At 58.0% G+C, this 23,300-nt stretch overlaps 2 protein-coding genes across 4 annotated transcripts in view; both read right to left on the reverse strand.

Moving 5' to 3' along the window:
- Positions 1–74: 74 nt before the first annotated feature.
- NAT14 (N-acetyltransferase 14 (putative)) lies at positions 75–3,003 on the reverse strand. 3 transcript variants are annotated; one of them, XM_067719296.1, is made up of 3 exons: positions 2,952–3,003; positions 2,125–2,240; positions 75–1,247 (listed from the first exon to the last, which is right to left on the reverse strand). In XM_067719296.1, the coding sequence occupies exons 2-3, from the start codon at positions 2,194–2,196 to the stop codon at positions 699–701; spliced, it is 621 nt and encodes a 206-aa protein (XP_067575397.1). In that variant the 5' UTR covers positions 2,197–2,240; positions 2,952–3,003; the 3' UTR covers positions 75–698. The 3 variants fall into 3 exon arrangements, with proteins under 3 accessions (XP_067575397.1, XP_067575396.1, XP_067575398.1); XM_067719295.1 differs by lacking the exon at positions 2,952–3,003 and adding an exon at positions 2,636–2,791; XM_067719297.1 differs by lacking the exon at positions 2,952–3,003 and adding an exon at positions 2,468–2,595.
- Positions 3,004–3,451: 448 nt separating this feature from the next.
- Positions 3,452–23,300, reverse strand: part of ZNF628 (zinc finger protein 628) — a 58,522-nt gene continuing 38,673 nt past the window's right edge. Inside the window, 1 exon segment of the mRNA XM_067718951.1 lies at positions 3,452–6,753. Coding sequence (XP_067575052.1) covers positions 3,575–6,753 — 3,179 coding nt within the window. The 3' untranslated portion in view covers positions 3,452–3,574.

Consider the following 23,300-nt stretch of genomic DNA (forward strand, 5'->3'; position numbering starts at 1 on the left):
GGGAAGGAGGAGCCAGACGGAAGGGGGGCCTCGGAGACAGACTGGAAAAGGCATCAGAGAGAGGGAGACAGGCGCACAGCAGTTTCAGGCTTTATTAACAAACGGGTGTTAAAAACCAGATGGGTCTGCCTGCCCCTCTGGGCTCTCACCTTCCCGGGGAGGGGCTGGCCGGGAGGACAGCACTGTGCCCACCACCCCCCTCCCTCCCCTGGGGCTCTCCAGGCAGACGACCCTCCCCTGCAGAGGCGCCCCTCACCCTCTCTGCCTCTGCAGCCTCACCCACTCCAAGCACAGCATCAAGCCCCACCCCATTCCCTGGGGGCCTTGTCCCGGTTTGGGGTGCCCCTGCTTAAGTCCTAACCCTGGTCGGGGTGGGGGGCAGGCTTGCTCGGCCTCCTCTCCTCCTGCCCCACGTCTCTCCCAGGCTCATAGCACAAACGGCACAGGCTTGACAGACAGGCAGATGGGGAGACTTCTCAGTGCAGACAGAATCTGAGGCAGGGGTTAGATGGGCCGACCTCTCTGAGAAATTCAAACATTACAGACAGACGTCAGGCTGTGGTGGGGTCTCTTGCCCTCTGCAGGCCTCAGTTTCTGGGCCCTGGGTGGGCTGGGGATTCATGGAAGGACGGTGTGAAAGTGTCTGCACACAGTAGGTGCTCACTAAGCGCTGGTTTTCCTTCCTCCAGGGTCTGGCGTCATAGTTCCTTGCTGAACTCCCTCACCAGCGTGTAGCCCATGCAACCCCAGCTCCCCTCGGCCTGGTAGCCACAGCCCTCAAGCATCCCGGCCACGCCCCACGCTGCCACGGCCACCGGGACCACTAGCCGGGCCCGGGGCTCCCCCATGCCGCCCGCCCAGGCTCGAGCCCGGGATTCGGCAAAGGCCAGCAGCCGCCTGCCCACGCCTCGGCGGCGGTGCCAGCGAGACACAGAGAGGCGGGTGACCCGGGCCCCGTCTCCAGCGCTGGAGCCTGGGGCCAGGGCCAGGACCCCGCACACATCCCCTGAGCCCCGCACTGCCACCCAGGGCCCCCCCAGCCCGCCCGGCGGGGGCAGCGAGCCCCACCGGGCCCGCAGGCCCAGCTTCATGGCCGCCACGGCCAGGAACACGGGCAGGAGGAGGGCCAGGGCGAAAGAGGCCAGGACGAAGCGCAGGCCGCTGCTGGCTGCCGCCAGGAGGAGCAGGGCCGGTGGCCGCGTCAGGGCGTGGAGGGCCACGCGGTTCTCTGTGTCCTTCACACCAGCCTGCAGGCAGGAGGAGCAGTCAGAGTGGGGGGGCTCCCGTGGGCAGCAGGAACGGGGCAGGGAGGAGGCAGGCCCTGCCCAGGAGGGATCCGGGGCCAGGGTTGCCGGAGGAGAAAGGAAGGCAGTGAGCTGAGGCCTGTGGCGGAGGGTCCAGGACCACACGGCTGGCACACTGGGCTCTGAATGAGTGAGCTAGTGAATTAGGAACTGTGAGGGCTCCCACTTCAGTGGAGAGGCAGGCCTCAGGGGAGGCTGGATGGAGGAGCTGACCCAAGCAAGAGAGAAAGCTGGAGGGGCGCCTGGGGCGTCCTCGAGTGCCAGGCTGAGGCCCAAGGGCTCTACTTTGAAAAGCAGGAGGCTGGGGCGTAGGGAAGACTGGAAGTGCGGAGGATAGGGAAGGAGTTGGGGTGTCAGCCCTACAGCGGTGAAAACCCTTTTTGATCCCCAGGGTAGGGAGAAAGAACAAGAGAGAGGAGGGCCCAAGGGCCCTCTTAGGAGCAGCAAAAGACTGCTCGCCGGGGGGTCACGGCTGGCTCAGGAAGGTGACTGAAGCCACTCAAAATGCCGCCCCTGCCCCCTCCCAGGCTCCGTGGTGTGTCCCCGCCCCACCCCCATGTTCATTGGTGCCCCCTCATTCTGTCCCCGCCCCCTCCCAGGCTCACTGGTGTCCAGGCCCCCCCTCCCTGGTACCCTCCCCCAGACTCACTGGTGTCCCCGCCCCACCAGGCTCATTGGTATCCCCTCATTCTGTCCCCGCCCCCTCCCAGGCTCACAGGTGTCCCCGTCCCCTCCCAGGTTCACTGGTGTCCCGGCCCCCCCTCACTGGTACCCTCCACCCCACCCTCCCAGGCTCACTGGCGCCCCTGCCCGCTCTCACCTTCAGCATCTCCAGCACTAAGGGTTTCTCATCTTCCCTCATCTCCCGCACCGACAGGTGGCTGGGGGCCATGGCAGCCCCCAGGCTCCCGCGCCCCCAAGGGAGCAGGCGTGCACCTGGCGAAAACAAGCCGGTCAGCGTCAGGAGGGCACCTCTCGTCCCCAAAGCGCCCCAGAGCTGCGGATCACGCAACAGTATGTCCCAGGTCAGGTCCCGAGAGAGGTCCGAGACAGGACAAGCTTCCCCGTCAACCCATCGACCTTTCTAAAGTCTCTCGGGGTGCCCCCCCGGCCCCCAGTGGTGTCCAGCGATCTACGCCTAAATGCCCGGCGCACGCCAACACCTGCCAACACCGGGCTCCCTTCCAGGTTCCGGGGCGGCCCTGGGGGTGAGCGAAACTACCCCCACGGGCAGAAAATGGACCCCGCTCCCCACCCCCCAGTGCCCAGAGCCTCTCTGCCCCAATCGCCCCCGAACGGCGTCTGTCGCAGGAACAAGGACTTGCAAGCACCTCTGTGGGTCGCTTCGCTTTTGACAAGGTGCGGGGGGAGCAGGGTTGAGAAGGGGGTCGTCGGCGGAAGTGACGTCAGACTAGCGCACTCGGGGCGGGGCGGTGCCTGCTCTCGGCCTTAGCAACTGTTGCCAACCTTCTGGCAGCGGGTGGGGGGAGAGTTTGGGCGTGGGCTGGGAATGGACTAAGGCGGGGAGCGGCAACCCTGCAAGGGGAGGAGCAACAGAGAAAGGGGGCCTGTAGGACGCTGGCGGGGGAAGGGGCTGGGGATGGCAGCGGGGGACCCGGCGGGGTGGGGGCGGGGAGCGGTACTTACCGGTCGCGCGCTGAACGCACGCTTGCTTCCCGACGTCCCCTGGTTCCTAAGCAACCTGAGCGCAGGGGGTGGGGGCGGGGCGGTGAACTCAGTGGTTCTCTTAGGTTCCAGGGCCTTCGCGGGAGGGGCCGCGTCAGCATCTTGAGCCCACTGGCTCCCAAACTGCCCCACCCCAAACCAACCCACCCCGGCTCTCAGTGACATTCGGAATGGGCATTCCCACCCACCCATTTTTCCGTGAGAGGAGGGGTGGGGTGACTTACAGAGAACAAGTGGCAGAACCAGGATTCTAGATTCCAACGCCTCCCCCATATAGTGACCGTTGCATCCCTTTTTTAAAAAGGATAAACAGAGCCCACATAGGAGAAGTGGCTGGCCCCAAGACGCAAAGCAAGTCACCTGCGAACCAGGAAGCAAGACGTGAGACTCCAAGTTCCCAAGTGGTGGCTATGGCCATGACAGTGATCTCCCAAACCACAAATAAAACAGAACACAGGAGCGGAGATTCTGGTCTTTATTAGCAAGCCCAGCCTGCAGTTCCCCTCCCCCCAGCTCAGCCCAGCCCAGGCTGACAGTGAGTCGGGGTCTCTGTGTGGGGCGGGAAGGGGTACCAGTGGTTCTACTCAAAACGTGTGCACCAGCTGGACTGCGGGCAGAGTCTGGACAAACTGGATGGAGGGTAGGCCCTGTGGGGTCATGCCCCCAGGTGCAGCTCCTGCAGGGACCACTTGTACCATCTGGGAGGCAGGAGCCGCAGGGACGCCCGCGGGAGCAGAGCCTGGGCCAGGTGGTGGTGGGGCCAGCAGCTGCAGCGCAGCGGCGCCTCCCCCAACGCTGCCATTCTCCAGCAGCTCGGTGGCCGGGGCACTGCGGATAATGAGCAGTTTCTGTCCCGTTGGGCCAGGGGTTGGCGGCTCAGCCAGCCCCGAGGGTAAGGTCTCTACCTCCTGCACACACAGCTGGGTCTGCTCCCCATCAGCCCCGCTCAGCACCAGGACACTCTGCAGCCCCTCCTCCGTCTGCAGCGTCTCAAAGAGCACATCCTGGACCACACCAGTGCTGGCCTCACCGTCACCGGGCTCCCCCGGGCCGGGGTCCGCCAGCAATTCCTCCGCTGCCCCACTCTGAACCACCAGCAGATTAGGCGCCTCAGTGGTGACGGCTCCCCCACTGGAATTGGACAGCTGACCCGTTACAGGCTGGAGCTGTACCGTGGTCACCTCCTGGGCCGGCTGGAGCTGTACCGTGGTCACCTCTGGGGCCGGCTGGAGCTGGACCGTGGTCACCTCCGGGGCCGGCTGGAGCTGGACCGTGGTCAGTTCCGGGGCTGGCCGAAGGGGTTGGAGCTGGACCCCGCTCACTTCCTGTGGCCCTGCCTCCCCAGCCCCCACATTCTGCAGAACTATGAGGCTCTGCGCTCCCGCGCTGGCCCCGGTGTTGCTCCCTCCCTGCACCCCTAGCCCCCCAGGGCCTGGCAGCCAGACTACTCCAGCCCCCTGCCCAGCTTTCCCCACTGCCCGTGGGCCCTGCCTTGCACCGCTGCCCCCACCACCAGTACTGGAGGAGGGCAGCAAGATGAGCTTGGGGGGGGCGGGGGGAGGCGGGGGTGTGGGGGGCTGGACGCTGCTGGGGATCAGCTGGAGGCCCTGAGCAGTCTGCACCAGGAGAAACGTCTGGGAGTTGGGGGCTGCTGGGCCAGGGGGCGGGGCCTGGGCCGTGACTCCTGCCACCTCTAGGGAGAGCGTGGCCTGGAGGTGGGGTAGAACGTGGACATCTTGGGTGGCGGACGGGGCTGGGGCGGCAGCCAGTGGGGCAGGGGGCTGGGGGCCGGCGCCGGGGGCTGCGGGGCCAGAAGCGGCATTGGCCGGGGCATGCGTCCTCAGGTGCCGCTGCAGGTAGGCGGCCATGACAAAGCTGCGGCCGCAGATGGGGCAGGCAAAGGGGCGCTCGGCCGAGTGCGTGCGCTGGTGCAGCAGCAGGTTGGACGAGTGTGTGAAGGTCTTGGGGCAGAGCGGGCAGCGGAAGGGCCGTTCGCCCGTGTGCACGCGCTGGTGCTGCCGCAGGTTGGAGGTCTGGGCGAAACTCTTGCCGCACACGCCGCAGGAGTGGGGCCGCTCGCCCGTGTGCACGTGCCGGTGGCGCCGCAAGCACGACGTGTTGCGGAAGGCTTTGCCGCACTCCCCGCAAGCGTAGGGCCGCTCGCCCGAGTGCAGCCGCAGGTGGTACTGGTAGTGCGACGACCACTTGAAGGTAAGGCCGCACTGGCCGCAGGTGAAGGCCCGTAGGCCGGTGTGCACGCGCTGGTGGATGGCCAGCAGCGACGAGCGCTTGAAGGCCTTGCCACACTCGCCGCACTGGTAGGGCCGTTCGCCCGTGTGGTCCCGCAGGTGGTAGCGCAGCCCCGATGAGCCCTTGAAGGCCTTGCCGCACTCGCCGCATTTGTAGGGTCGCTCCGCGGAAGCCGGGGCGGGCGCGGGAGCGGGCGGGGCGGGGACGGGGGCGAGCGGCTCCTGGGGACAGGTGACTTCGGCAGCCTCGGCCTGGGGGGGCGGGCGCCCGGCCGCTGCCTCCTCCACGTGGCACTGCTGGTGCGCCAGGAGGCTGGCCAGCTGCGGGAAGGCGCCGTCACAGCTGCCGCAGCGGAACGCCTGCCCGCCGGCCGCCCCGTGGCTGTGCTGGTGGCGGGAGAGGCCGGCCACCGTCCGGAAGGACTTCCCGCAGGGGAGGCAGGCGAAGCCAGGGGCAGAGGCGGCGGGAGGGGGCTGCGGCAGGGGGGACGGCGGGGACAGTGAGGGCGGCGGGGGAGGGTCGGCCTTCCGCGGCTCCGAGGGCGCGTCCGCGGGCGGGGGCGGCGCCTCCGGCCCGGGACAGGGCTGATGCTCCAAGAGCAACTCCTCGCTACCGAAGCCTAGCTCGCAGCCGTCGCAGCGGTACACCAGCTCCACCGTGGTCTCGGCCGCGGCCAGAAAGAGCTCGGGCACCACGGGCGGGGGCGCGGGCGGCGGGGGCGCCGGCGGGCTGGGGGGTTGGAGGGGCCGCTGTAGGTAGGCCTCTGAGACCAAGACCTTGCCGCCGGGCTCCCGCGGCGGAGGGGCGGGGGCGGCGCCCGCGGCGGGGGCGGCGGCGCTGCCGTGGGTGCGCTGGTGCAGCAGCAGGTTGGACGAGTGTGTGAAGGTCTTGGGGCAGAGCGGGCAGCGGAAGGGCCGCTCGCCCGTGTGCACGCGCTGGTGCTGCCGCAGGTTGGTGCTCTGCGTGAAGCTCTTGCCGCACACGCCGCAGGTGTAGGGCCGCTCACCCGTGTGCACATGCCGGTGGCGCCGCAGGCTGGACGAGTTCTTGAAGGCCTTGGGGCAGTCTGGGCAGGGGTAGGGCCGCTCGCCCGTGTGCTGGCGCAGGTGGTACTGGTAGTGGGACGACCACTTGAAGGCCAGGCCGCACTGGCCGCAGGTGAAGGCCCGCAGGCCAGTGTGCACGCTGCGGTGGATCTGCAACAGCGACGAGCGCTTGAAGGCCTTGGGGCAGTCGGGGCACTGGTAGGGCCGCTCGCCCGTGTGGCCCCGCTGGTGGTAAAGCAGGGCCGAGGAGCCCTTGAAGGCCTTGGGGCAGTCGGGGCACTTGTAGGGACGCTCGCCCGTGTGCGTGCGCTGGTGGTGCAGGAGCCGGGACGACCAGCGGAAGGACTTGCCGCACTCCCCACACTCATACTGCGCCGTGGGGGCAGGAGCTGCGGGGCCCGGCTTTTCCCCGGCCCCCTCTGCGGTAGAGGCCGGCGCCATGTCCGCGTGGGAGCCGACCATCACACCTGAGGAGGGATTCTGGGTCAGGCGAGGGCGGGTGGTCCCCCCACCTCCACCCACACACCGGGTTATCTCAACCCCAAACCCATGGGCTGGCCCTGTAAGAGGCACGGGACACATCCCTTAGGATTACGGCTTCCTAGAGTCCAGGTCAGCTCTGGCTGGAGAGGCTTCCCACGATGGAAGGCTTTGGGTGCTAAAAGGGAAACTTATGGCAAATTGGGAAGAGCTGGTTACCCCCTACCACCACCATGCCAGCCATCTCCTCCAGGAGGCTGGACCACTGGACGTGGCCTTTATGAGGCCAGGTGCTGCCTTTCCGGCTATGTTCAGCCCCTCTAGAGACAGGCAGTGTCTTTGAAGAAGGCTGGGGTCTCTAGCACGCGCTTTGGATCCTCTGGTCCCTCTAAAGACCTCCTCCCCATCCTGCCTCAATACCCGCTTCCGCTGCCATCCCCCAAACCTTTCACTACAGACAAAGCCTCTGTGAGCATCCGCTCTCCACCGCCACTCATCCTGCTCCGCCACTCCCTCTTGGGACCCTAACCCAGAACCCCTAGGTTCAACCATATCTACCACCCATTGATCCTGTGGGCTCTGCATCCTCCGTCCCCTCATCCACACCCTCACTGCCCCCCTTATACAGCACAGATGCTGCTGGTGCCTGGAAACTGGCTGGCCTCAGCCTCCTTTTGCATTCATGCCCAAGGATCTCAAAGCTCCCTCCCCAACACCCTGCACTGCTCCTGCTGCATTTCTCTGGTCCACTCACCCACCCCACCAGGTGATACTTGCCTCAAATCTCTCTCCTATCCCCTCTTGCTCTTAGCAGGTGACCCTGCCATTGATCTTGTCGCTGAGAAAATAAAAGCAACCAGAAGAGAACATTCCCATCTTCCAACAACTACACTGGTGGCTCTCAATGGGGCAGTGGAAGCTCCCTCGACCACCACCACCACGCCCTCCACCCCAGCAGACATGTGGCAATGCCTGGAGACTGTTCTGGTTCTCTGGCTGTCGACTGGAGGAGCAGGTGCCCCTGGCATCTAGTGGGCAGAGGCCAGGGATGCTGCTCAACGTCCTACGATGCACACTACAGCACCACCCCCAACCCCAAACAGCAAAGAACAATCAGTTCAAAATGCCAGTGGTGCTGAGGTTGAGAAACCCTGCACTACCCCCTCCCACCTGCCTACTTCTGGGCCTAAAGGCTCTGACTTCCCACCTACAGTGATTCTCCTCATCTCCTGGACCGTTCCCATCAGTGTACCCACAAGCCAGGTCTCCCATCTTTGTAACTTTTAAAAAAATTTTTTTGGCTGCGTTAGGTCTTCATTGCTGTGCACGGGCTTTCTCTAGTTGTGGCGAGCAGGGGCTACTCTTCGTTGCGGTGTGCGGTACTCTCATTGCGGTGCCTTCTCTTGTTGTGGAGCACGGGCTCTAGGCGCGTGGGCTTCAGTAGTTGTGGCACGTAGGCTCAGTAGTTGTGGCTCGCAGGCCCTAGAGCACAGGCTCAGTAGTTGTGGCACATGGGCTTAGTTGCTCCGCAGCATGTGGGATCTTCCTGGACCAGGGCTCGAACCCATGTCCCTTGCATTGGCAGGCGGATTCTTAACCACTGTGCCACCAGGGAAGCCCTCCCATCTTTAAAAAAACAAAAACCCTTCGCCCCACTTCCTCCTCCAGCTATGGCCTCATTTCTCTCTGTCTCCTTGCAGCAAAGCAACTTAAAAGTGCCATCAATACATGCTCTTTCCCATCTCAAACCCTGTCAATCAGATCCTCCCCCAGCCCCCTCCACTCATGGCCTCCTAGTTGCTAAAGCCAGTGGTCTCTGCTCAGTGGTCAATGGACGCCTTATTCTCTCTCTCCTTAAACCAGTCCCCTTGGCTTCTGGGATACCGCGCTCCTCACCTGCCACCCTTCTCAGTTTCGGGTGCTAGTCCTACTTGTGAATGTAGGAGAGTCCAGGGCTCTGTCAACCCTCCTATTCTGTATCCACACTCTCCCTGGAAGCCCCCACCCACTCCTGGGACTTCACAATCTATAAATTGGACAATTCCAAAATTGATCTCCACTTGATACCTGTCCTTTGAAACCTACACCCCTGCTAGACTATGCCATTTGGATGCCTAATGGACAACTCAAACTTAACATGCCCAAAACCTAAGTCCAGTTTTTGCTCCTGCTCTCTCCCCTCTCTGTCCCCCACAAATATCTCTTTCACTCCCAGTCTGCTCCATCTCCAAAAACACCTTTATTCTTGCTCAGGCCAAAAGTCCCAGGGCATCCTCACCTCCTCTTTTTCTCTCACTCTCTATGACCAGTCTGTCAGCCGATTCCCCTATTCGAGCAGGAGCATCCTTGGAATCTGGTCACTTCCCACCAAGTCCCCCATTACCACCTTTTCCTAGGGCACCAACATCTCCCTCCTGGGCAACTGCAACAGCCTCTGACAGCTCTCCTAGTTTCCACCCTTACTCTTCCTAACCCCAGTCTGTTCCCAACACAGAGGCTGAATGGAAACTGCCAACACAGACAGACCATTTCATTCCTCTGTGCTAAAGCCTTCCACTGCTCCCATTTGAGAGCAGAAAACGAACCCCTTACAAGAACCTTCAGACTTCCCACGGCTTATGGCTTCCTTCCCTCCCTGACTGTCCTGCTAGCCTCTCCAACCCTCAGAGCACCATGGTCACAGGGCCGGGTCAGGCATGCCCACTCCCACCTGGGGGCCCACACAGGCCCCTGCCTAGTACCCTCTTTCCTCCAATATCCAGTAAGCTCCCTCCCTCACCTCCAAGTCTTTGCTGAAATGTCATCTTGGGGAATTATTCCCTGACCACCCTACCTAACTGCAACCCCTCCCAGCATGCCGCATTCTCTTTCCTTGACTTATTTTTTCTCTTCATAGGGCTTATCACCTTCTAACCTACTTTATAATCAGAGTTTCCCAGCATCAGCACTGTTGATATTGGAGCTGGACAGGGGGCTGTTTCCTGCATTGCAAGTTGGTTAGCAGTATCCCTGGCCTCGGTCCACTAGATGCTAGTGGCATCTTGTTCACTGTTGCATCCCAGCGCCTAGAATAATATCTGGCACTGAGTGAGTACTCAGTGAACATATCTTGAATGAAAGAAAGCTGGGCATCCCTTTGCACAAGCCGTAAAGATTCCCTTTAAAAAGATGAGCGTCCCCTTTAAAATATAAGCAAATCCTTTTAAGAGGCTATCCCAGGAAGCTGCACGTGTCTTTCAGAAGGCCCGCATTCCTTAAACAGGAGACATCCGTGCTCTGAAAGAGCCGGGACCCATCTTATCTGGTAAAGAGCACCCTCTTCAAAAGGCCGGGCCACACCCTTCCCATCAGGCCCGACTTCCCCTTTAAGAGGATCCTGCTCCTGCACAACCATCTTCACCTTCTCTGAGCTAAACTAGGGACTGCTTTGAAGCCACTAGGATTCAGAAGCTTTTCTTTCAGTACCTGGGACACTGTCACCGGCCTTTAAAGAGACAATTTATTCTCGGGGGGTGGGAGGCGGGGGGGTGATGGAAGCGGGAAGCTCTTTATAAACTGCACAACCTGCCCCGCCCCTTTAAAAAGCAGCCCCTTGCCCTTTAAAGAGTCGAAGCCGGCCCGGCGGACAAAAGTCGGAGGTGAAGTAGCGCCCTTCCCTTTAAGGCATCCCTTCCGGTTTCACGTTCGCCGTTTCCCCAACGTCTCCGCCCTCCGGTCCCTCCCCCACCCCCTCCCCTCCGGTCTCTCACCTGCGGCCCCGACCGGGGAATGAGCTGGGGAGACCCAGGGCCTTCCCGCGGGGATCGATGGGAAGGCGGGGCCCCTGCAGCGGCGGTGTAGGAGTGGGGGCCGGGGAGGGGGCGGGGGCACGCTCCCTCCCAACGGCCCCCGGCGCGAGGCACCCAACCTTTATCGGCGGCCTCTCGCGCACACAAACCCCGACGTCGCCGTCAGTGCGTCAGGACGCCACGTGCGCAGAGGCCCCGCCTCCGTACCCCCCATTGGCCGCCGGCTGTGGCGGCCCTTCCTGGCGCAGGCGGCGCGAGGCATCTTGGGAGTTGTAGTACTGTCGGGACCCCGACCACTCGGGCCTTGCGGCGGTCGCGGGGGTCGGCCTAAGGCCGGGGAAAGCTGGGTTGGGACGCAGGGTCGCACGTTCCCCTTTATTAGCATCGACTCCCTCTCGTCTGTGGTAGAATCCTCTCCCGCGGCGCGGTTCCCGAGCAGGCGTCGCCCACCAGGGATGTGGTCACTCCTGGCCTGGCCCCACGACCAGGCCCTCGGGGCTCCCATTTTTTCCCCCGTTGGGGAAACTGAGGCCCGCAGTGCTTCCTGCCCCGCAAAGGTACCACGTGCTTGCGGTTCCCGGGCGTCTGTTGCATTCTCGCTAGTGCGGCTGTTGGGGAAACTGGGCCCTGCTATGCAGGGGGCTGCCCAGGGCACCAGGGACCCCTGCCTCCTTCGCAGCCTGGGGGCTTAGGGGAAAACGGGGCTGTCCTGAATCCCTTCTCCCTCCTTCCATGTTCAGCTCTCACCAGCCGCGGCCTCTAAGTCAAACTGACTTTTCTGCGAGTCATCCAACTAGTTTCTCAACCATGGCACTGGTGACATTTGGGCGGGTCTTTCTTTACTGTGGGGGCTGTCTTGTGCCTTGTAGGGTGGCTAGCAGCATAGTGGCCTAACCCTAACCCACTAGAGGCCAACAGCCCTCCTCGCCACCCGGCTCCCCTCCACCACACGTTATGACAGCCGTCTCCAGACCTGGCTGCAGGTCCCCTGGTTGAGAACCACTATTCCAAGGCAACCCTCTTCAGCCTGACAGCTACCCTTACCGCGTCCCTTCTCAACTACCGGAAAGCCCCTATGCTAGGTGGGGTCCCATTATATGCTCAGCGGCACTCATCTCTGTTCTAGGACAGACGGATGGGGTCTGACTTTGCCACCCAGGTGTCCCCAACAACCAACAAGGGGCTTAATCAGAAGCAGACGGCACTCTGTTGAATGAGCGAATTTTTACAGCCTCCCATACAGTTTCCCAAGGCCCCCAGGCAGGCTGGGACTCAGGCGTGATCTGAGTTGTTGGACCTGTCCCTGCCCGGCAGGGTCTTTATGAAATCTGCAGTGAATTCATGCATGTAAAACCCTTGGCTTCCAGCTCAGCCCAAACGTTCCTCTCACTTCAGCTTTCACCTCCCCTGCCAGAAACGAAGCTGCCAGAGGCACTGGGGGCGGCGGGGCGGGGGTGGGGTGGGGGAGGGACACCTGAGGAGAGTTCTGAGCTGTTAAGGAGTAAAGAGGGGAAAGCTAGGAAGAGGAGAGACCTGCAGGCCCTGCCCCCTGGGGTCTGTATCCAAGGCTTCGCAACACATCAGGCTCTGGTCGCTAACAGAGGCTTGGGGATGGAGGGAGGATCCCTTATGAGCAACTGGCTCCCGCTCTCAGGGCCTGGTGCCTCTTTGGGGAGGAAAACAAAAGTGCAGATTTGACAGGCTCATTTTCAAGACAGCAGTGACAGCCCTGTGGTGTGAGTGATGGGACGCTAACACCGTGTCTGGCTTTCCAGGGACACGGCCGGGAAGAGGAGTTGTTCCCCCATCCATCCCTGAGCTGGACCTCTCATGGAGCCTTGTATGTGGAGTCCTCTGCAGCTGACACAGATATCATAGAAAGTTATCAGAGGCACCCAGTCCAGATTCTGTAGTGTCCAGACTCTCAGTCCTTACCCAGGACCCTCACCAGATCTTGCCCTAGGAGCTGGGATATAGCAACGGGGGCTTGGGAGGGGGCAACAAAAGTTCGGTCCCAGTGAGTTTACAAAATCTACAGGGGGTGAGGGGTGGCAATAAACAAGACATAATAAATAACACGCATCCCATGCTATGCGCACACACAGAAAGATAGATCAATGGAACAGGATAGAAAGCCCAGAGATAAACCCACGCACATATGGACACCATATCTTTGATAAAGGTAGCAGGAATGTACAGTGGAGAAAGGACAGCCTCTTCAATAAGTGGTGCTGGGAAAACTGGACAGATACATGTAAAAGTATGAGATTAGATCACTCCCTAACACCATACACAAAAATAAGCTCAAAATGGATTAAAGACCTAAATGTAAGGCCAGAAACTATCAAACTCTTAGAGGAAAACACAGGCAGAACACTCTATGACATAAATCACAGCAAGATCCTTTCTGACCCACCTCCTAGAGTAATGGAAATAAAAACAAAAATAAACAAATGGGACCTAATGAAACTTCAAAGCTTTTGCACAGCAAAGGAAACCATAAACAAGACAAAAAGACAACCCTCAGAATGGGAGAAAATATTTGCAAATGAAGCAACTGACAAAGGATTAATCTCCAAAATTTACAAGCAGCTCATACAGCTCAATAACAAAAAAACAAACAACCCAATCCAAAAATGGGCAGAAGACCTAAATAGACATTTCTCCAAAGAAGATATACAGACTGCCAACAAACACATGAAAGAATGCTCAACATCGTTAATCATTAGAGAAATGCAAATCAAAACTACAATGAAAAAACAACAACAACAACAACAACAAAAAACTACAATGAGATATCATCTCACACCAGTCAGAATGGCCATCATCAAAAAATCTAGAAACAATAAATGCTGGAGAGGATGTGGAGAAAAGGGAACACTCTTGCACTGCTGGTGGGAATGTGAATTGGTTCAGCCACTATGGAGAACAGTATGGAGGTTCCTTAAAAAACTACAAATAGAACTACCAGATGACCCAGCAATCCCACTACTGGGCATATACCCTGAGAAGAGCAAAATTCAAAAAGAGTCATGTACCAAAATGTTCATTGCAGCTCTATTTACAATAGCCCGGAGATGGAAACAACCTAAGTGCCCATCATCGGATGAATGGATAAAGAAGATGTGGCACATATATACAATGGAATATTACTCAGCCATAAAAAGAAACGAAATTGAGCTATTTGTAATGAGGTGGATAGACCTAGAGTCTGTCATACAGAGTGAAGTAAGTCAGAAAGAAAAAGACAAATACCGTATGCTAACACATATGTATGGAATTTAAGAAGAAAAAAAAATGTCATGAAGAACCTAGGGGTAAGACAGGAATAAAGACACAGACCTACTGGAGAACGGACTTGAGGATATGGGGAGGGGGAAGGGTGAGCTGTGACAGGGCGAGAGAGGGTCATGGACATATACACACTAACAAACGTAAGGTAGATAGCTAGTGGGAAGCAGCCGCATGGCACAGGGATATCGTGCTCAGTGCTATGTGACCGCCTGGGCGCGTGGGAGAGGGAGGGTGGGAGGGAGGGAGAAGCAAGAGGGAAGAGATATGGGATCATATGTATATGTATAGCTGATTCACTTTGTTATAAAGCAGAAACTAACACACCATTGTAAAGCAATTATACCCCAATAAAGATGTTAAAAATAAATAAATAAAATAAATAAATAAATAAATAACACGTATCCCATGCTATGTGCTGCTAAGCGTCTCAGAGAAAAAATACAGCAGGAGAGATGGGCGTGGGGGCATGTCTAGAGCTGGGGCAGTGGGTGAAGGCTTGATGTGGGACTAAGCAAACATCTGGACATACGCCTGCCCAGTCCCCAGGCACCCTTTTTTTTGGCCGCGCCACACAGCACGCGGGATCTTAGTTCCCTGATCGGGGATCAAACACCAGGGATTGAACCCACGCCCCCAGCAGTGGAAGCGCAGAGTCTTAACCACTGGACTGGCAGGGAAGTCCCCCCAGGCATTCTTATTTCTGGCCAACAACACCCCGCCCCAGGTACTTTTCCCAACCCCTCCCACTAGATCAGGCATCCCATCCAGCCCCAGTCCCTCTGAGCCCCCTGCCTTGCCAGCCAGGTGAACCATTCTTCCCATGGGGGACAGGGATGGGAGTGGGCACTGCAGTCTTTGAAGGTGGCCAAGACTACCTACCCAGCACTTCCCTGGGCCCAAGTTTGTCACTCACGTCCCACAAGCCCTGTGTGCACGTGGGGGTGTCTCTGCATTTACCCCCATCCCAGCCAAAAGGATTGGCAAGGTCTGCACCCCCATCCCAAGGAAGTAGTCGAAGGAGAGGAGAAACCCTGGTAGGAATTGGGGAGCCTGGCCCTTCCCTCTTCTCCACTCTCCCTCACCCATCCCTACCAGCCACACTCCAGGTAGTGGGGGACGTGTGCCAGGCTTCTGGGGCACTCCAGCTCCAAAGTGGCTCATCCAGGACCAGAGTCTGGGCCCTGCCCACTCTGATTACAGAGTGTGGAGGGGGCTCGGGTCCCACTCACCGTGCCCCCACCTGTGCTCCTGGACCCCAGACACCTGAGCCTTTCGGCCAGCCTCCCTTCCCTCTAGAAGTGGGGGTTGTCCTGCTGTGTGGACATTCGATTCTGGTTTTGGCCACTCAGTCCAACACCTTGGTGACAGCACAGCCTGCACTCACTGGAGAAGAGAGGATTGGGGTTGGGGACACCTCTCCCTGGAGCAGCCCTCACCCAACCCCCCAGAGGAGGTGGCTGGGGCAAACAGGACTCCCAAGGCCAGAGACTAAAAATAAAATATCCTACAGACGTAGAGAACAAACGTATGGATAACAAGGGGGAAAGTGGGGTGTGGTGGTGGGATGAACTGGGAGACTGGGACTGACATATACACACTACTATGTATAAAATAGAGAACTAATGAGAACCTACTGTAGAGCACAGGGAACTGTACTCAGTGCTCTGTGGTGACCTAAATGGGAAGGAAATCCAGAAAAGAGGGGATATATGTATACGTCTGGCTGATTCACTGTGCTGTACAGCAGCAACTGACACAGCAGTGTAACGCAACTCTACTCCAATAAAAAAATAAATAAAAAATAAAATAAAATATCCTTTTTCACATAAGTGGAGTAAAAAGAGCAGAGATACACTTTAAGTGTGGGGGAGGGTAGGGGGCAGGCAAGAGAAGTCCCCAAGTCACAGCTGTCAGCTGTCCCAGGAAGAAGGAAACAAGGGGCCAGGCTGTGCCTCCCACAGACTGAGGATGCTCCTTTCCAGCATCTCTAGGGGTTCTCATGGGGTGCCCGAGCCTGCCCTGCCCTGCCAGGCCTCTCCACATGGAAGGGGCATCATCCTCAGTTCACTGGGGTTGGCGGGGCAGTAAATAAAGGCTCTCTGAAGGTTCTTGGCCAGGCACAGAGCTGGAAGTGATTCCTGCAACCAGGAAGGGACTTAACTGGGGGCAAGGCCGGGGTCTCCAGCCCCAGGGTCCAGCTCCAACCAAGGCCTATCTAGCGAGTCTCACATGCACGTCAGAAGCCCATGGAGGCTGCCCAGGGCATGGGAGCCAGAGGAGACCCCTCACCCAGCCTGGGGGGAAACTAGGGCAGACTCCCTGGAGGAGGACAGTTCACAGGGTCCCATCTGTGTGGGGAAAACAGACCCCTCTGTTTGTTTTTTGTTTTTTTGGCTGTGTGGCAGGCGGGATCTTAATTCCCCAACCAGGAATGGAACCCAGGCCCTCAGCAGTGAAAGCGCGGAGTCCTAACCACTGGACCACCAGGGAATTTCCTAGATTTCTTTCTATATGTAATATATATAATCTCTCTAGATAGACTGATAGATAAATAGATAGATAAAGATAGAGCCTATTGGTTCTGTTTCTCTGGAGAACCCTGACTAATACAAGAAGATTTTCCTGGGTGGGCCTGATCAAATCAGGCAAGATCTTTAAAGCTGGGTCTAGAGGTCAGAGCAGTGGAATATCAGTGATTCTCCTGCTGGCCTTGAAGACACCAGCCTCCAAGGGTTCTACAGATGCAAGGAAATGAATTCTGCCATGCGAGCTTGGAAGAGGACCCTGACCTCAGCCTGCACCTTGATTGCAGCCTTGTGAAACCCTGAGCTAAGGACCCAGCTCAGCTGTGGTGCCTGGACTCCTGACCCACGGGGACTGTGAGAAAATTAATGCACGTTGTTTTACACCACTGTGTTTGTGGTAATTTGTTATGCAGCACAGATAACAAATACACTTCTTGTGTTGGTTTGCTTGGGCTGCCATAACAAAGTGCCACAGGCTGGGTGGCTTAAACAACGTAAAGTTATTTTCTCACTATTCTGGAGGCTGGAAGTCCAAGATCAAGGTGTTAGCAGGGTTGGTTTCTCCTGAGGCCTCTCTTCTTGGCTTGCAGATGGCCACCTTCTCCCTGTGTCCTCACATGGTCTCCCCTCTGCACCTGTCTGTGTCCAAATTTCCTCTTCTTGTAGGGACACTAGTCATATAGGAGTAGGGCTCACTCTACTGACCTCATTTTAATTTAATTACCTCTTTAAAGACCTTATCTGTGAATACAGTCACATTCTGAGGTATGGTGGTTAGGACTTCAACACATGAGTTTGGGAAGACACAATTCAGTCCATCACTCTTCTCAGAAGAAAAGATGTAAGACAAATACGACAGTGTTGGCCCCTCTGAGTTATGGGCTGGGGACACGAGGAACCTGCCACCTGTACATTTTTACAATAAATTTTATGGGGAACAAAGTCCCTCTTGGACTGGGTGAAGAGAGTGCTGCAGCATAGCAGGGTGGAGGCAAGGAGGGACAACCCTTGTTTGGGCTCCCAGCCTGGCCCTGTCACCTCAGTTTCCCCCACACACACACTGGAGAGGGATGTAGGGGCAGGGTCAGCGAGGCCTGCAAAGGAGGTTTGGGGCAGGGCCCTGAGCTCCGGGAACTACCTCTGTCCCAAACCCTCCATGGCTCCCCATCACTCTTGCCCTCATAACCCAACTTCTGCCTAGCCTACAAAGCCCCGCGGGTCTGGCCCCCATCCACTTCTCTGACTTCACCTCCTCTCATCGCTCTCCCTCTCTCACTCCCTTCAAGCTTGCTCCTGCCTCAGGGCCGTTGCACCTGCTGTGCCCTCTGACTGGGAAGCTCCTGGCTGCTAGCTCTTCCATTAAGGTTGCAAGACAATTATAACCTTCTCAAAGAGGGCCTCTCCAACTGAAGTAGCACCCCTGCCCCATCCGGCCTCCAACTTACTGTCCAGTCTCAGCATCCTCACAGCACATCCAGAACCATAATTTCTTGTTTACAGACGTCTCCCTCCCAGACTCCTACAGGGACAGACGGTGCTTGTCTTGCTCACCACTGCATCCGCAGCTTCTGCACACAGCAGGTGCTCCATAAATGCTTTTTTTTAAAAAAAATTTATTCATTTGGCTGCGCTGGGCCTTAGTTGCGGCACGCAGGATCTTCCTTGAGCGAGCGGGATCTTTCGTTGCGGCATGTAGGATCTCTTATTTTTTTTTTAGTTGTGGCATGCGGCATCTTTTAGTTGCGGCACGCGGGATCTAGTTCCTTGACCAGGGATCTAACCCCGACCCCCTGCATTGGGAGCGCAGAGTTGTAACCGCTGGACCACCAGGGAAGTCCCCATAAATGTTTGTTGAATGATTACGTGCGCCCCACCTACCCCCAATTCCAAGGGCTGGGATAGGAGAAAGGAGCCTGTGAATACCTTCTCATACCTGCAAGTGCAGGTCCTCAACAAACATCAGATGAAGCCAGCCCTGACCTGTGAGCAACTCTTATCAAGATCGAAAACAGGGGGAGAAGGGCTCAAAAGTGGGGGCCACACCTTGAGGACACTCCAGCGGGGAGTCCCAGCACCAGCCTGGGACGTTGGCGCCCCCTGGTGGAACATCTCCAGGCCAGACCCTGCCGGCCGGCCGGTGGCCCCCAGTGTATTCCAGGCTGGTCTGGCGGTGGGACAGAGCTGGCCAGCAGATGTTGCCCTTGGCTTCTGATGGCTTGGATGAGCCCACTCCTGGAGCTGGGTTAGCAAAAGTCATGCCCCAGCCATGCAGGGGTGGCCCCCTGCCTGTCCTGACCTCCAATCCTCCAGAGACCTCCCTCCTAGCCTCTTGCCAAGGGACCCTGGGCCCTCCCCTCTGGGCCTGAGAGCAACAGGACAGGAAACCTTCCATGCCAACCCACAACACTACACGTATGTCCAGGGGACACACGGTCACACACACACACACGAGTCTGCCCAGACCAAGACAGAGAGGCAGTCAAAGTCTGAGAGACACTCGAGAGGTGGTGAAAGGGACAGAGACGGTGAGAGAAGCCAGAAGCACACGAGTGGTGGGAGGCGTCATCAGAGACACAGTGAAGAGGAGAGGGCTGCAGACAACCCAGTGAGGGGCAGGAGAGCCAGGGGGCAGAGGAGGAGAGAGCAAGGGGGACGGAGAGACAACACCAGAGCTGGTGAGAGTCACAGACAGACGGAGAGTCACAGGGGCCGGGGGCGGAGCACAGGGGGCCCGTCACGTCCCCACACCTGTGTCCACGCTGCCCTGTCCTCAGCTGTGGTGAGGCGCATGGGTGGTCCTTGACGTCTGGTCCACCCGCTGCTACTGGCCTCACTGATTGCAGCTCACAATACTCTCCCAAGGGACTGGACCTCTGGCAACCTCTGCCTGGTGGTCCCCACCCTGAGCCCTGCACCTGGCTGGGCCTCTGCCACGGCCACTGCCCACCGGGATGCCACCGCTGTGCCGATGCTGCCTTTGGCATTGCTGGATGGTGCGCGGGTCTGGGAAGCAAAGGCCTGATCTCGGGCCTATGCTATCTCAAGTTCAGACCCCGGCCTTGCCACTTCCTCGCTGTGTGAGCTTGGAGAATTTCCCCTCTGCGCTACCTTCTTATCCCAGTTTTACCAGTGAGGTAATGGAAGATGGAATCAGCACACAGGATCTCCCAAGTGGTGGCAAGGAGTTTTGCTTTGTTTTTTTAAAAATTATTCGCTAACATTACACTATATCACATTTGATAGCTCTCATTTCAAAAGGACTCCTTGGGACTTCCCTGGTGGAAGTGGCTAAATATCTGTGCTCCCAATGAAGGGGGCCCGGGTTCGATCCCTGGTCAAGGACCTAGATGCCGCATGCCGCAACTAAGACCTGGTGCAGCCAAACAAACAAACAAACAAACAAAATATATATATATATATATATATATATATATATATATATATATATATAAACAAAAGGACTCCTATGTTGGGAATTCCCTGGCGGTCCAGTGATTAAGACTTCGCGCTTTCACTGCTGAGGGTGCAGGTTCAATCCCTGGTCAGGGAACTAAGATCCCACAAGCCGCCTGGCCGGGGGTGGGAGGAAGGACTCCTATGTATATTCTCTTCTTGAGCCAGAGTCTTTTATAATTTGCTGCTGATAATTTTATCAAGGTCATTTGGAGGACAAAAAGGTTATTTATAATAGATCTTAGAAATAATATACTTTAGTATTTAACAACTATGAGAGCTTTTACAAAGCTCTTAGTTTCCCTCCTAAGGGTTTTTTCCCCCATGTGGGTTAAATCCCCCAGCACAGCTGCCTGTGACTTTGGGTGACTGTGTGCCCGGACCTCAGTTTCTCCTTCGGGAAATAGGGACACTGATGCCTTCCTGTGAGTGCCCAGGGGCAGGCGGCCTCACCGAGGTGCAGCATGTCAGGCACTGGGGAACCCTGGGGGAAGCTCTCGCTGTTCTGTGTCTCTCTCCCTGCCTGCGTGCTGGGGGCGCCGGAGGCAGCCCCAGGCTCAGCCTCAGTGGCTGCAACCACTGGCCCAGTTAACGTGGCCTTGAGGGGAGCCCGGGAGGAGCCATCACTGGGGCCAAGCCTCTCCCTCTGTGCCCCGCCTCAAAGACGCCGACGTCCTAACCTGCAGAACCTGCAACTGTGCGACTTGGGGCGAAAGGGACTTTGTAGGTGTGGTGGAGTTAAGGATCTTCAGAGGGGGAGATGATCCTGGATTATGCAGTGAGTCCTTATAAGAGGGAGACAGGAGGGTCGGGGCCAGAAGGAGATGGGGCAATAGAGGCAGAGGGCAGGGCGATGCACTTTAAAGACGGAGGAGGGGGCCACAAGGCAAGGAATTTGGGAGACCTCTAGAAGCCAGAAAAGGCATGGGAACAGATTCCCTCTAGAGCTGCCAGAAGCAACACCTTGACTTTAGCCCGTGGGACCCATCTTGGACTTCTGATCCCCAGAACTGCGAGAGAGTCCCTGTGCATGGTTTTGGGGTTTTTAAAATTTTATTTATTTATTTATTTATGGCTGCGCTGGGTCTTTGTTGCCGTGCGCAGGTTTTCTCTAGTTGCGGCAAGCAGGGGCTACACTTCATTGTGGTGCACAGGCTTCTCATTGCGGTGGCTTCTCTTTGCAGCGCATGGGCTCTAGGCGTGTGGGCTTCAGTAGTTGTGGCTCGTGGGCCCTAGAGCGCAGGCTCAGTAGTTGTGGCGCACAGGCAAGTGGGATCTTCCCGGACCAGGGCTCGAACCTGTTTCCCCTGCACTGGCAGCTGGATTCTTAAACACTGTGCCACCAGGGAAGACCCTGTGCATGGTTTTAAGCCACTAGGTTTGCGACAATGTGTTAGGGCATCCGCAGGACGCTCATATACCTCCCGACACAAACCCCCAATGCAGTCTTCTCAGAGCAAACACTGAGACACTCCCTCCTTCCCGCACCAGCGGAGACCAGGTTCCCCCACTCTGGCCAACACCCTCCAGAGGCAAGAGGACCCCACTCCCAGCCCCAGGAGCCAGCCCCTCCTCCCTGCCACGTCCCAGCCCCCCGGAAACACAAGGGCCCCCAAGTCCCCCAGTGAAATGCCTTGGGGGGAACCATGCCCATGTTTTCTTTTCCGCTCCTGCCACAGCCTGGCTGTCACCCATGTCACCCACCTGAGCAGCGAGGCCCATACCACAGGTGTCCCCCCCCTCCCCTGCTCACTCAGAAGCTCGGGTATGAGATGAAACGCAGGGTTTGGGGGTCAACCCTCCCCCCCCGAAGCCAGCCCCTCCTGCAGGCTGGAAGACCTCGGGCACTGGCAAGCTGCTCTCTGAGGCTGTTTCCCTGGGACGCCAGGCCTGGAGCAGAGGGAGGCAAGGAGGCACGGGCAAGTGGGTCTGGAGGTGGGTGGATGGATGTGGGATGTCTGCCCACAGCGGGGGCTCCCGGCATGCCCCCTGGGGGCCACCTCCCCTCCTTCCCAGCCGGCACCCAAGCCTCCCACCGCCCCTCCACTAGCCTGCAATCATGGCTCCTCCACGCTAATCACTGCTATCGCTGCGGTTGACTCTGCTCCTGGCCTGCTTCCCTAATGAGGGCTTTGTCCCCTTAATTGGCCATCTCCAGGAGCTTTTCTCTGGCCCCCCACCTACACTGCACTGTCCCAGATCGCAGGTCCAACTATGTGCTAATTGGGCCCTTGGGGGACACACAGAAAGACCCCTCCCCTCCCTGCCCCCTTGCCTTTCTATATCAGACCCCCACCTACAGGTGCCTCAAACCTCAGGGATGTTCTAATTGCCCAGGCCCTGCCTCTGCCAGCCCGGGGAGGGCCTTTCCCTGCAGAGCCCACCCACCCTCCCAAAGCCCATCTCTCTTCCTGTCCCCCACCCCCCAGCCCTGAACCTACAGCCCTGGCTGCTCCTTGCCCCTCAAAGATTTGGGGGGAGCTACTCCAGATCACCCTGGCCATGCACCCCGGGGCCCGTCAGCCTCTGGAATCTCCGAGCCCGGCCCCCGGGAGCTGTATGCCTTCGTGACTGGGGCAGCCGCCTATGTGCTGCGCACCCTGCACCCCCGGCAGACCCAGCCCCCCAAAAGGAGGCCCAACCATAGGAGGTTCCTTCACAACCAGATCTGCAGGGGAGGGGAGCGGGGTGGGAGGGGAGCCGTTGGTGTTGGGGAGACCAGGCCCAGACCGAACAGAGAGAAGTGGACCCCGGAGCTGGATGCAATCAACACCAGTATGCATTTACTGAGTGCCAACTGTGCGCCAGGCCCCAGAGACCCATCAGTACAAAGCAGACAAAATTCTCTGTCTTCATGGAGCTCGTGTTCCAGTGGGCAGGCCAAAATAAAGAGACGAATGATACGGTATGATGCTACCAAGTGGAGGAGCCTTGAAGACACAGTGCTGAGTGACAGGAGCCAGACACAAAAGGCAACCTGTGGTATCATTCCATTGCTGTGACATATCCAGAACGGGCAAATGCACAGAGCCAGAAGGCAGATTAGTGGGTGCCAGGGGCTGGTGGGGGGCGATGGGGAGAGACTGCTAATAGGTACCGGGTTTCCTTCCAGGGTGATGAAAAGTTCTGGAACTAATTAGAGGTGGTGGTTGCACGACATCATGAATGTACTGAATGCCAGTGAATTGCACACTTTAAAATGGTTCATTTTAAGTGATATGAATTTTACCCCGATTTTTACAAACAATATGGTGTGTTCGAAGGTGATAAGTGCTGCGGAGGGCATGCTGGGGGAGGGTTGGTATTTTAGGTAAGGTGTCAGGGAAGGCCTCACTGAGGAGGTGACATTTGAGCAGAGACCTGAGAGAGGTGAGGGAAGGAGCCCTGTGGATGTCTGAGGAAGAGCATACCAGGAAAGGGACAGCACGTGCAAAGACCCTGAGGCAGGAACATCCCTGGTGTGTTCCAGGGCAA

Source organism: Pseudorca crassidens, chromosome 20 (assembly GCF_039906515.1).
Source record: "Pseudorca crassidens isolate mPseCra1 chromosome 20, mPseCra1.hap1, whole genome shotgun sequence".
Classification (NCBI taxonomy): domain Eukaryota; kingdom Metazoa; phylum Chordata; class Mammalia; order Artiodactyla; family Delphinidae; genus Pseudorca; species Pseudorca crassidens.